At 42.5% G+C, this 13,688-nt stretch overlaps 1 protein-coding gene across 2 annotated transcripts in view; it reads left to right on the top strand.

Annotated features, from left to right (window-relative positions):
* sgsm2 (small G protein signaling modulator 2) overlaps window positions 1-13,688 on the top strand; it is a 136,761-nt gene that overhangs the window by 117,604 nt on the left and 5,469 nt on the right. For both annotated transcript variants that reach the window (XM_049575662.1, XM_049575663.1), the window contains 9 exons: window positions 366-511; window positions 3,930-4,058; window positions 4,190-4,372; window positions 4,621-5,007; window positions 7,435-7,559; window positions 10,107-10,189; window positions 11,400-11,509; window positions 11,666-11,762; window positions 13,244-13,411. In XM_049575662.1, coding sequence (XP_049431619.1) covers window positions 366-511; window positions 3,930-4,058; window positions 4,190-4,372; window positions 4,621-5,007; window positions 7,435-7,559; window positions 10,107-10,189; window positions 11,400-11,509; window positions 11,666-11,762; window positions 13,244-13,411 — 1,428 coding nt within the window. The remainder of the gene's footprint in view (window positions 1-365; window positions 512-3,929; window positions 4,059-4,189; window positions 4,373-4,620; window positions 5,008-7,434; window positions 7,560-10,106; window positions 10,190-11,399; window positions 11,510-11,665; window positions 11,763-13,243; window positions 13,412-13,688) is intronic.

The raw sequence follows: 13,688 nt of genomic DNA on the forward strand, positions 1-13,688 counted from the left end.
CAGTTTCCTCCTGGGAGAAGTTTGGCCGTCTGACGCTGCTGCTCTCTTCTGCCATGGCGAATTGAGTAAACTCTCATTACGCCTTCATTCGGCGCGTTTAAGGGCGAGGAGAGGGGCTCATTTGATTAGTGTGATGTGAATCGGCTGTGTAAAACTCCATGCCTTCTCTCCTCCCTCTTTCCGACTTGCGCAGGTAGGAGGGATGGAGGTGGGAAAGAGGAATAGCTGCACTAGCGCGCACAGTGTGCCAAGCTTGCAAAATCCGCCTGCCCACACCCAGTTGGCGAAGCGCCTCGCCCGGTCTGCGAAACTAGAGGCATTAGTCTCAGCTGTGTGTGTCTGTTCATGTCTCACCTGTCCATCAGGGCTGGCCTACTGCCGACACCTCTCCACTGTACGGACTCATCTGTCAGCTCTGGTCAACCACAACATCGTCCCTCCAGACAGACCCTGCGAGGCGTCCGGGGGCCTCAACAAGGAGGTGTGGAGCAAGTACCAGAAAGACTGCAAGGTGGGTACAGAACAGAGACTGTTCTACAGCAGCAAACAGGGAGGCTGAAAGATAAATTAAATATAACGGCATGATCGACCTCTGCCAGCAAGTAGCAGGAATTACAAGATAAAAAGAATTTTAATCTTCTTCCTGCACCATCTTACGCCCCTCTGTGCGTCCACCCCTTCACCTGCAGGACGGGGAGTTTAAAAGCCAGAAATCACAGCAGATTGCCAAACCATCATTGAGTCATTGGTATCGATTAAGCTCCATAGATAAATCATGGTCATTTTGTGCTGTGTGGGGACTGTGTTAGTCTTATTTATGGTGAAATTTTATGAATGTGATAAGCTGAGGCAATCTGTGAGGAATAGTCCTTGAGAGACTTATGAAGAGCAAAGCTGCAGAGCACTGCAGACCACAATTCGAGACCAACAAACAGCAAAACTGGTTGTGTTTTAGTCATTGCTGCAGATTATGCCACCAAAAGCAGATGCTAGCTGCTGAAACTCCCTCTTTTTGTTCGGTCCATTTTGTTTTGTCTGTGCAGCAAAACCGTCAGACCAAAAGTCACTAAAATTGGGAGGTGGGTTGGAAATTCCACCCACAGCTCAGCTGCAAAAAATGACACTCATTGACCTCAAGTTGTCACTGTAACAATCAAGTTTAAATTTGTGCAATAACCTCAAAAACATCTTGGTTTGAAATCTAAATTCTTTCAACATTTAAATCCTCAGCTCATCTGCATATTTCTATCAATGGTCTATTGCTCTAAATCAGTTTTCCCTCACAAAATCTTATTTTCAAGAACTCGTCAGAAACCAATGGCTCTGAAACTTTGGCAGGATAATCTGCGGACTCTGCTGATCTGAAGTTATCAAGGAAATTTTAAGACATTAATATTGCTGCTAGCAGTCTTGGGATTTCTGCCACTAGAGGGCATCACAGATGCAAAAAGTTTATATTTTGTAATCAGCTACAGGAATTCGTATGAAATTAGTTTTGCACAATCTAGGGTTAGAGATGGGGTGAGGAGCTTGGACATCCTGAGGGAGCTTGGAGTAGAGTTGCTGCTCCTTCGCGTCAAAAGGGGTCAGTTGAGGTGGTTTGGGCATCTGACTAGGATGCCTCCTGGGCGCCTCCCACTTGAGGTGTCTCGGGCACGTCTCACTGGTAGGAGGCCAGACCCAGAACACGCTGGAGGGATTACATATCTCATCTGTCCTGGGAACACCCTGGGGTCCCCCAGGAGGAACTGGAAAGCATTGCTGGGGAGAGGGATATCTGGGGTGCTTTGCTCGGCCTGCTGCCTCCACGACCTGGCCCCGGATAAGCCAAAGAAAATGGACGGATGGATGGAATCTAGGGTTATGATGCAGTCCATGCATAGAATTTGGTAACTGCTTGAATTGGGCATGGCTTATTATCATCATCTAAATTTCACATTCCATACTTCGAAACATCAAAATAAATCACTGGTACGTCCTATAGCTCTTATTTTTTTTTTTTTTTTTTTTTTTCAGTGCATCTGCTGAATTGTGCCAAAAACTTTGCCTCACTGCAGGCTATGGCTGATTAAGGAGTCAGTCACTTTATAGTTTTAAAATTATGCAAAATTAATCAAAATCTACATCTCCACAAGTCTTTAGTCAAATGCGACCAAAACTGACACAAACTTTCTTTGGATACTTGATATCAAGCTTTTCAAATAGTGTTAAGATCTGCTAAATGGTGAGTCCACAGTGATATTCAGTGTCTTCCTGTAATTAGTACTATACACGTTTTCTATTTAACCAAATGTTTGATGAAACTTCATAAAGCTATTTGACAATACACCCAAAACCATTATTCAGAATTTAATCACCAGCTTTTTACTGCTGTAAGTGTTTGAGGCATAAATTGACAAAAAACAAACAAACAAACAAACTGTTTTGTTCATGATGTCATTGCCTCAACTTGTTGGAAGGTGTGTTAAAAAACTATGTCTCCCAGTGGCACAGTCAGTAAGTCACTTTCACTTTCACACAAGTGGTGTGTCTAAGACAAAGATTGGATTCTTTAAAGCAATGGATCTCAGTCATTGCTGCTTGCAGCTTTAGTTTATAAATCTGTACCTCCAGCAATACATGGTCTTTTTTAAATTTGGCACAAACGTCCACTTTGAGTCAATGAAGAACCTTTGTACATTTGATTTTGGTGGTCAAAGGTCAAGGTCACTGTGATGTTGCATCCATCTCATTCCTAGGAACACAATATCTCAAGAATGTCTTGAGAAAATGTTCTTAAAATTTGGCACAAACGTCGAGTTTGAGGCAAGGATGAAGTAATTCAGTGGTCAAAGGTCAAGGTCACTGTGACCTCACAGTGCTAATTGCTGTGCATGTGCTAATTACGGAAAATTGTACCCAAATGTCAAACAGGATAAAATGCCGCAGTGAATGATGATTTAATTTAATGATGAAGGTCAAAGGTCAACTTCAGTGTGTGTGAATCATCTATGTTCTCACAGACGTTGATGTAAACTGTAACTGCAACTTGACTGGTTCACGGAGGCATACAACCACAAAGTGGTAAATTTAGTTTTTATTGTATCAGTGTGGCTGATGACAATAACTATGCTGTACATATGCTTGGGCTATATTAAATGTGTAGTCATTCCTCATATTTAAATGTTAGATAGAAGATAAATATAATATAAAATATACATTATTCCTTTTTGAAATGCAGTGTAATAGAAATCAAATGTAATGCAAATACCCAACCACCCATACTTTCCTCTTCGAGCACCGGGAGGCCTCACAATGCTGTGAAAGCTCACTTCTATATATATGAATTCTTCACTAATTCACGAATTGTGTTTAAATTTAATGTCACGTTTTTTCAACTTTAGAATTGAGCTTCAGTTGCTTTGTAGTTAAATGTTATTCTGTCCTCCTCTCATATATACTGTGTCATTCTTTACTGTAGGTGTGTAATAAGTCAGGGATCATGCACTGTCCCTGCAGTCTCCACCCTTCTCCACTCTCCCTCACTCTAATGGAAATTTAATGAGTTTCAGTGAAATGAAGTCTCATTACAGAGTGCGGTATGACACCGTGGTAGCTATTAAAGTAGCTACTGTATTCATTAATCACCTCCAACAAAGTAATCACTACTAATTTACACTCTATTCATATCTGAGTCCTTTATCTTCTGGGCTCGTCTGTCTTCCTCTGTATGGGTCGTAGTCTCTTTTACTCTCTTTCCATTATTAATGCACTTCCTGTTCCTTTATTTCATCTCACTACTCACACCAGGATCCTGCGTCCTGTCATCTTCCTTCTTTCGGTTTGAAATCCCATCATCCTTTTTCTCTCTCTCTATGTGTATGTATGTGTGGTGTGGGTGCGTGTGCGTGTGTGTGGTTGTGTGTGTGTGTGTGTGTGTCTGTGTGTAGAACTATAAGGAGCTGGAGCTGCTGAGGCTGGTTTATTATGGTGGAGTGCAGCATGATATTAGAAAGGAGGTCTGGCCTTTCCTGCTGGGACACTACAAGTTTGGTATGGGCAAAAAGGACATGGGCCAGGTACAGGAAACACACACACACACACACACACACACACACACACACACACACACACACACACACACAGAATTATAATAATCTGTCTCTTCATTTAAAGAGCAATGTGTATTTGCCTTGTTTTTCCCGTGAAGATTGACGCAAAGATCAGCGAGCGTTACCAGCAGGTGATGCGGGAGTGGAAGGCCTGCGAAGTGATTGTAAAGCAGAGGGAGAAGGAGATGCAGTCAGCCATCTTTGCCAAGCTCTCCTCGGGCAGCAGCATTGACAGTCACGTCCTGAGACTCGTTCACAGAGACTCCACACTGAGCAATGAGGTGAAGGATCCCAACATAATATGACAGCCATCCAACAAACATCCTACTCCTTTTTAGACTTTGACATAATAATATAGAGAGGATTTGCTGCAGTATAGTGTCCTGTATCGTTATTCAGGTATACATGATATTAATTGTATTATATAAAAAGATAAAACATATTGTCTTGACAACCACAGACTGGAGCAGTATATAAACACATGATCCCACACTGTCCTCTGTCATTTCTACATTTTATTCTTCTTCAGGTGTTTATGTCGGTGGATGAGCCGGATGGCGGGAGCCAGGAGACCCCCAGTGGAGAGGACAGTACCCCCACTATGACCACCCTGGTTCCCCCTGCAGCCCTCCCCCCAGAGGAGCGACCCCTGGTGGAGTTTGACTCCCCCGACTCGGGTCTCCCCTCCTCCAGAAATTATTCAGTGACCTCTGCTCATTCTCAGATCCTGTCCAGCATAGACGATGGTCAGAGCACGGAGGAGGAAGGAGGGGGCGGGGAGGAGGGCGGGACTACGGGTGTGCTGGGGGGGCGTCAGGACTCTCTCACTGAGGACAGGCTGTGCAGTCAGCTGGACAAACTGGTGACCAATGGAGCAGCTGCAGAGGCGATATCACCTTCGCTCTCCTCATATACAGTGTGTACAGTATATGGATGAGTCTGCTTGTTGGCTCTGATTAAGCAAGTCTGCAACAATGATTTAGAAGCTTAAAGTGGAGATGAGACACTGTGTGTGTGTTTGCTAGCTGATAGGTTGTTGACCTTTTAGCTGCAACTCTGCAGCTATTTCTTTCCATGCTTTGTCCATCTCTTGGGCGATCATGGTAAGAGCTGGAGGACACATCATACAGGCAAGGCTTCTGCTGCCACAGCTCCACAAAGTTTTCCTCTTTGCTCTAATCCCACACATTTCTTTTAGTGTGTTTTGCCTCCATGGCAAGCTGCTATCTGTCTGTTTGTTTGGGTCTACTCCCAGTGTATCATTTCAAGCTGCATTTCTATTGGTTGGTTAGCAGACATAGGTCGTAACAGCAGTCACACTGTGAGATGGTCATCCCAGATTTCTGATACTGTCAGAATCTTAGCCCACGCTGTGTTTGATCACAAGACCTTGACAATTGCCATCCTTGAACCTCTTGCTGTGTGACATAGGGCCACCTTTTTAGAGCCATGACCAAAGATATAGCCACGTTTCTTCCACGTTAATCATCTTTCCTCTGGGACAACCCAAATTATTAGTATGGTGTATTCCGGGCTTTAGGCAAGATATGGCACTAAAATGAAATATGATATCCACTTGATAGATTGTATTTGATGTTCTGACATCAGGGCGCTTCTTATAATAATAATTTTTTCATGTTATTTTTCATATTATTCTTTTATATATCATGTATTTGTACTGAATCGCATGTATTAGGTGACCCTCTCAAACAAACCGGCAGAAATGTTTACCTGCTGTATCACGTGGTGTAACCTGTGCATTATGGGTATTTAAGATGGCGACTCCACAATAATATTCAGCAGTCTGAGGAAGAGCGTAGAGCTCGAAACGTCACGCTATTAAAATGCACGGGAGCTCATTTTGGTGTGTGGATTCATTATTTTTCTGACATCAGGGCGCTGCCATCTTCCAACAAGCTAGTTAGTGATATCAGAGGAATGGTTGTTTTCTGGGAGCACTAAGTACAACACTGTACTTAAGATTAGTTAGTGCTGATACAGTAGAGTTTTGATGAGATAGAAAGGACTACTGTTAAAAAACAACTGCCAGTATTTTTTGAACCAATAAGACCAAATATAGACATGTTCCTATGGAGTCGGATGACAGCGGTGAATCTGAAGGGATGCCTGAACTTGAAAGTTAGTGCATTGGGTGGTTCATGGCTACATGCCATAGAGGGTTGCAGCAGCTAAAACAAAGCAAAAAAACCCTTCTCCACACAAAATACCTGCTCTACCACTGTCTCCATCAAGCTGTCGGACCACAACAACGTAAGTTGTCACAGCTAACATAGCTAACGTTAGCCTAACCCTGTGGTCATGTCCACAAGCTGCCCTATATCATAATTAACATCATTCCCACTGAGAAGCTGAGTCAAATGTAGGCATGTTCTGCATCATGAAGCACCCTTAAAATAAACAAACATTATGACTCTGTCAGGGTAGAGCACCACCTGAATTTGTCCTGATTCCCTTTGTGGTCGATAGCTGGTGGTGCCAGTTTGGTTTAGCATCCATCCTCTTTTTTGTGTACATATTGTCCTCAACATCAAGACACCACTAAGATCTGGCTCTTCAGTAAAATTTGGAAACGAAGATTTTATGTCTGAGAAGCTGAGGACACTATCAGCAGACAGCCTGTCATTCAAAAAGGCCTGGGCTTGATTATGCACAACTTTAAGTCTTATAAAAATTCATCCTCCGTACAGTTGTCATGAATGTTAAAAATAGCTATCGAGACCAAAACTGTTTTTTTGTACCAGGCTGTTAACATTTTTATTTCTGTTGCTAAGTTGGACATTTTAACATGGGGTTCTATTGGGATGGACTGGCTTCTGGAGCCAGCCTCAAGTGGCCATTCTAAGAACTGCACTTTTTTGGCACTTATGCTGTGGCTTCATATTTCAGCCCTGGAAGTTGCCGCTTGAAAATATCTCATACACTGGCGGTAAAAACCATATTGCCTGAGAACAGAGCAGTCATTAAAGGACAGAACATGTTCCACAGTACCAAGTTTATCAAGCCTATTTTAACAAGTCCTACTGGCAAATAACAGAGACAAACCATTCTCATGACATCACCAACTAGCTTGTTAAAAGATGGCTTTGTCCTGCTTGTGAAATAGTAAAATACTATCTGTTTTTCTAGCAAATCTAGGTGATTAAGAATTTTGATTGCAATGTCATATCTTGCCTTTAAGGTAAAAATCGAATGAACCACAAGCACATTGTTCAATGCTTCATCTCCACTTTAAAAGACTGAGATCACTCATAGTAAAACACGTACAAATGCCAAAGAAAGGCCAAAATCCCCCCGGTGTTGACACAGTGTTTCCTTTGTGCAGATTGAGCTGTTGGACACAGTCGCTCTCAATCTACACAGGATAGACAAAGATGTGCAGCGCTGCGACCGCAACTATTATTACTTCACCACAGCCAACCTGGAGAAACTACGCAACATCATGTGCAGGTATGTACAAGAAGCAGTGATGTTGAGAGATTTTCAGTGTAGTGAGTCCCTGGGACCCGTGTGTAGTCTAAATCTTGTGTTTAATGTTATATTGTTCTGATTATGGTTATATAGTAATGTTGAAAATGGATCTTAGAATTCAAGAAAAAACATCCAAATCTGAAAAGTCTTTTACAAAACCACAGACTGAATATGTATCTTTATATACAGTCTGTCTACAAAACATTAATGTCACATCTTATGCTGAGTTGATTATGAAGAGCCCCAAAATCATTTACCCACGATCAAGTGAATCAAATGTGAGATTGTGATTATCCATACAGATTTAAATAAGATACTGTGTAAATGTAATAGCTGAACATTTTGAAAAATATGCTTAATCTTTTTCTTTCTTAGAATTATGTTTTCCTTTCACTCATTGAGCCTGAAGATAAAGAGCATCACATCCCCTGCACAGTAAAGCACCATAAACACAGTATTGATCAGTGTCAAAATCACATTATCACAGTGACGGATTATCCGGGGGAAAAAAATCACAGTGTGCCCCCTGAACAATAAAGCACCATCATTATCATCATCATCATGAGTTAATATAGCATCTACGGTCACAGCACATGTTGCGATGTAAGATTGCAAGAATGTCCATAGTAACATTCTACATATTTGTGAATTTGGGTACATTTGAGGTTACATGAACCTAAAAATAAGGTTATCATCTCCTGGGGACCCCTGTGCTATGCCAGTGACACCGCCACCTTGGCACAGAGCTTCAGAGAACCTGGGGATGTGAAAGAGGTGGGCGGGCATGCAGCAGAGCACCCGAACTAAACCACCCACACATCACTGTATTATCATATAATAATAAGTATAATAATAACATCCAAAACAGGGTTTCACTCTCAGTGGTTTCTGTCACATGAGAAATACTATAAAATCAAGTTCTGTGATGCCACTGTTTCTGTGATTTCAACATAGCTTTGTTGTTCACAATGTAGAATTGTTGAAGAAAATAATAGGGTGCGTCTGACCATATATCTTGATAGTGAGTTTACTGTGTCCTTTTTTTTTTTAGATTTTTCCATCGGTTTCCTGTTACAGATGTAACCTGTAGGCAACTTTGGCTTGTGTCAATTGGGATGAACCTCGCTACCAAGCCGGCGAGGGTGAAACAGCTGCGCATATGTCAGGCTCACTTCAGCTGCCCACAGATCCCGACGGACAGAGAAAACGCAATTTCCGCACTGCTGTGCCCAAGGAGAGATATATTACCTAATAGCAGTCTACATAACTATGTCTGTAACTGATTGTCTGTAAAACAAAATGTTTGATTGAACTAATAGCCTGTTGTGTTGTGGAGAGTACATTATACGCGACTTCGTTTTGCCGTCGGCATTTAGTTTATTATATTAGGCGAACTGCTAAATCCGTGACAAGAGTAATCAATCACATAGAAATGTGAATTCATATGTGATTACGACCAGTCTCTGCTTTGTTCTGGTGGTGGGTTAGCCAAAGTTGCCTACGGGTTACATCTGTAACAGGAAACCCATGGAAGTGGGAGCCGGCGATGTTTTTATTCCCACAGCTGTTAGCACCATTCTGGTATTCCTCTGTTTACCTACAGCAGCTGACAAGGGTGTGTTGTGAGCCTGAGCCGGTGTTTGCACTGTAGTAGTAGGTATATATAGGGCTAGTACATCTTTTTCCTCACTAATAACAGCCTACTGGTTCTCTGTTGGAAACAGCTGATGAAGTTTTCGGTAGCCGTTGCTATCCTGCGCACCTGCACGGCGTGGTGATGAACTGTCTAATTGATTTCTGTTGGCGTGCTGTCTTGCGGGCCTGCACGGCGGAGTGATACTGGCCAGAAAATAGTCCCAATTGATAGCAAGGTCTGACGTAATGCGGGGATGTTTTAAAATTATTGAAATAGTCTAACAAAACACATGCATACTTTTTTGTAGCTTAAAACCTTTTGGTTACGTGTCCCCCGTACATCTTCAGAACTACTTTTTCTCCGGTAAGCTACGGGCCATTTCTCAGAGCAGGAGGCTCGTTGAGAGTAGTGACACCGTCACATCAGAGCTACAGATGGTCAGCGTTTCACACAACTTCATGTCCAAAAACCTGAACTATCACTTTAATTCTGATGCATTAATATGTAAGTAGCTGGTCAAGGTGGGGTTAAGTTCATCTACTTTAGCAAGAGGTAATAGTTTAATCTCTAATAATTATTAGAGTGTTTAGTATTTTATTAGTGCACCCAGTGAAAAAAATCACCAGAGTAACTAATAACTACAGCTGTGAGGAAAGTATGGTGTAGTATAATGTGCAACATTTGTCTTTGAAATGCAGCGGAGTACAAGTATTAAGTAGAAGAAAATAGACACCATCACATAAAAGTATTTTGAAATTTGCACTTTAATACAGTACTGAAGTAAATATACTGAGTTCCATTCAACTGCTGGAAGACAAACACACATGCATGTGACGTCTACTGAGTTGACTGTGATTTGTTTGTCCTGGGTGTCTCCCTCTTGTCTGCAGCTATGTGTGGGAGCATTTAGAGATGGGCTATGTTCAGGGCATGTGTGACCTGCTCGCTCCGCTCATGGTCATCCTGGATGATGGTGAGAGAAAAGAATCATCATATGATTTATATCTCCAAAGTGTAATTATTGTACACAGTGCAGATGAAAAATAGCCCCAGTAGCTGTTACAGAATTGAAGCTAATAATGCCTCATTTACAGTTTCTCTTGATTGCTTTGGAACAATTTTCTATTCACAGATAACTTTTTTAAAATAGCCTAAACAGAAAAACAGTGCAAGTTCTTTTCAAAATGACACCAACTTTTCCGAACGTATTTTTGGTGGTTCTCACTAAAACAGCTTGCAGGTGCTGGGAAGGGTTCTTATCAACATGTAAATATCAACACTTGTATTCTCTGGTGGACTTTAGTGCTACACTGAAGGCCTTTCCTTCACACTGGTGACTCTCTGTACAGTCATCTGAAGGCAGCAGGTATGTGTTCCATCTGCTGGGTGGAAGCCAAAACGGAAAGTGCCCCCCATTCACCACCACCACCCCTGTGCTTTTGGGCACACCAAATGTGTCATTTTGATGAATTATCCTACACAGCTACACAGTTTCTCATTATCGTTAATCAAGCAGTGCAGTTAGCTGTGCCCCGTAAATTGTGTCAGGAGCCTGCCAAAAGCAATTTTGGTAATTTTGTGGCCGGGCTCCCTTGGTGCATCTGTGGCACACTTTGGCACGGGGTGGAATCAGAAAGAACAATCCTTACCACATTATGTTGCTCATCACAGTCACACATCTACCTGCATTATGATTAATAATGTGCAGCTCCACACAACATTTTGGCCAGTCCTGTTTAGAAAAAGATAATGCTTGCAGCTGTTACCCTGGCTACATGGTATTTAGGATGGACACACCGAGTGAAAGAGAAAGTATTAAGCTGAGGGAGAAATTTAAAGTGATTCATATTTTTTTACGGCACTGAAAATTGTAGGGTTCTATGCATAAACATGAAGTTCAGTTATACAACAGCAAACATTATCAGTGAACTGTCAGGTGAGGTGGATTTCTTTTTCTTTACTATGACACTATACTATCTGTTTTGTAAGGTTGTGTCACCTTAGACCCTGCATATACAGAGACTGTCACAAAATAAAAAAAACATTTACAATTTCATCAGTGCTTGAAATGCAATTGTGAAATATTATTTTTCGTAGAGTGTAAATGCTGTCCTGACTACATGACCTATGTTCTTCCTCTATGTGTGTGTGTGTGTGTGTGTGTGTGTGTGTGTGTGTGTCAGAGTGCCTGGCGTACAGCTGTTTCACTCAGCTAATGAAAAGGATGAGTCAGAACTTTCCTAATGGCGGAGCCATGGACACACACTTTGCCAACATGAGGTCACTGATCCAGGTGACGGATAACTCTTACTGTGGTTGTGTGTGTGTGTGTGTGTGTGTGTGTGTGTGTGTGAGAGAGAGAGAGAGAGAGAGAGAGAGAGAGAGAGACAGTGTGTGTCACCTCGATGAAAACCCATTGACGTCCTCTCTGCTCTCACTGTGATGTCAGATCCTGGACTCGGAGCTGTTTGAACTGATGCAGCAGAATGGAGATTACACTCACTTCTACTTCTGTTACCGCTGGTTCCTGCTCGACTTCAAGAGAGGTGAATGAAATACATCCTCAACACTCACACAGTTGTACTCACTAGTTGTACTGCAGTGTAAAGGTGGAAAAATAAGTGAAATAATAAATGAAGTCGTTCTACCATTTCAAGAAGTGATTAAATAGAAATATACACATCCTTGTGAAGTCAACAATGGTGAAACCATGGTAACATGATGTACTAATGTTGTCCTAATGATAGTGCGCCCAAAAATGAAAATCCAGCCATTATCTACTCACCCATATGCCGATGGAGGCCCTGGTGAAGTTTTAGAGTCCTCACATCCCCTGCGGAGATCGGCGGGGGGAGCGGCTAGCACACCTAATGGCAGATGGCGCCCCAGACTAACGTCCAAGAACAAAATTGAAACAACAAAATATCTCCATACTGCTCATCCATAGTGATCCAAGTGTGCTGCAGCCCCGACATAAAAAGTTGTTTTGAAAAACATCATATGAACTCTGTTTGTAGCCTCACTGTAGCCTGTAGCTCTGACTGCTTCTCTGTGCTCTGCGTTCACATGTGCGCACCTGCGCGAGACCAGCGAAAGCATGAGCTTTGCTTACCCATGTTTATATCATGTGACACGTGCACCGCAGGGAGAGACAATGTTAACCACAGTAGCTAAAAGATAATTTGCACTACAGTCTTTTAGCAAAGGACAGCCCAACATGTCTGAAGACTTTGAAATTGAGGAGGAACAGCATTTCTTTGTCGAGCCGTATTTGTTTGAGCCCGAGTATACGGACGGAACTCAGGCTCCTGGATGAAGCAGCTGCTGCAGCTCATGAGCCTAACCCTCAGCCAGCCACAGAATACCGGAGTCGAGCACTGGAAACCTGGTGCTGTAGTTGTTTCAAATGCAAAGCAATGCCAACGGATGACGAAAGTCTTTGCTGCTCAGACTGGGAATTGGCGATGCCTGCACTTGAGAATCTGGACATCAGTACTGACGAGACTGCTGCTCTTCAGAGTTCACCGATGACCCTGAGCGCGCACACATGAACGCAGAGCACAGAGAAGCAGTCAGAGCTACAGGCTACAGTGAGGCTAAAAAGTTCATATGATGTTTTTCGAAACAACTTTTTATGTCGGGGCTGCAGCACACTTGGATCACTACGGATGAACAGTATGGAGACACTTTGTGGATTCAATTTTGTGTTCTTGGACGTTAGTCTGGGGCGCCGTCAGCCATTAGGTGTGCTGCCCGTTCCCCCCGCCGATCTCCGCAAGGGATGTGAGCACTCTAAAACTTCACCAGGGCCTCCGTTGGCGTATGGGTGAGTAGATAATGGCTGAATTTTCATTTTTGGGTGCACTATCCCTTTAAAGCATAGCAGTACAGTACATGCCTTATGAAGTGCTCAAGGTGTTAGGTGCAACACTTTTGTGACATGCCTCCACCTCTCTAATGGCATTTCTCTTTGTCTTAGCTGCACCACTTGTACTTTTTCTGATGACTGAATAATCTCTGTGTGCAGAGCTCCTGTATGAGGATGTGTTTGCAGTGTGGGAGGTGATCTGGGTCGCTCCCAGGATTTCCTCGCAGCACTTTGTCCTCTTCCTGGCCTTGGCCCTGGTCACAGTTTACCGTGAGATCATCATGGACAACAACATGGACTTCACTGACATTATTAAGTTCTTCAATGGTAAGAATCATAAACATTCAGTACTGTGTACTATATTTAATTTTTTTGTATTTCTTACTCCTTACTATCCTGTCATGGCTGCCATCAGTTCACAAAAGACATTTACAGATTGTTGTGACCAGTACTAAAATGTGTGTGATGATGTCACAAAACAGTGTTTGTGTAGTATAGCAAAATTTGTGTATACTGTATTTTCAGAAAAGGATCCAGGATGGGCAATATGTTTAAAATCTTCTATCACAGTATGCTGAGATATTAGAGATTCAATTAAAAAAAT

This window comes from Epinephelus fuscoguttatus, linkage group LG5 (assembly GCF_011397635.1).
Source record: "Epinephelus fuscoguttatus linkage group LG5, E.fuscoguttatus.final_Chr_v1".
In the NCBI taxonomy this organism is placed as follows: domain Eukaryota; kingdom Metazoa; phylum Chordata; class Actinopteri; order Perciformes; family Serranidae; genus Epinephelus; species Epinephelus fuscoguttatus.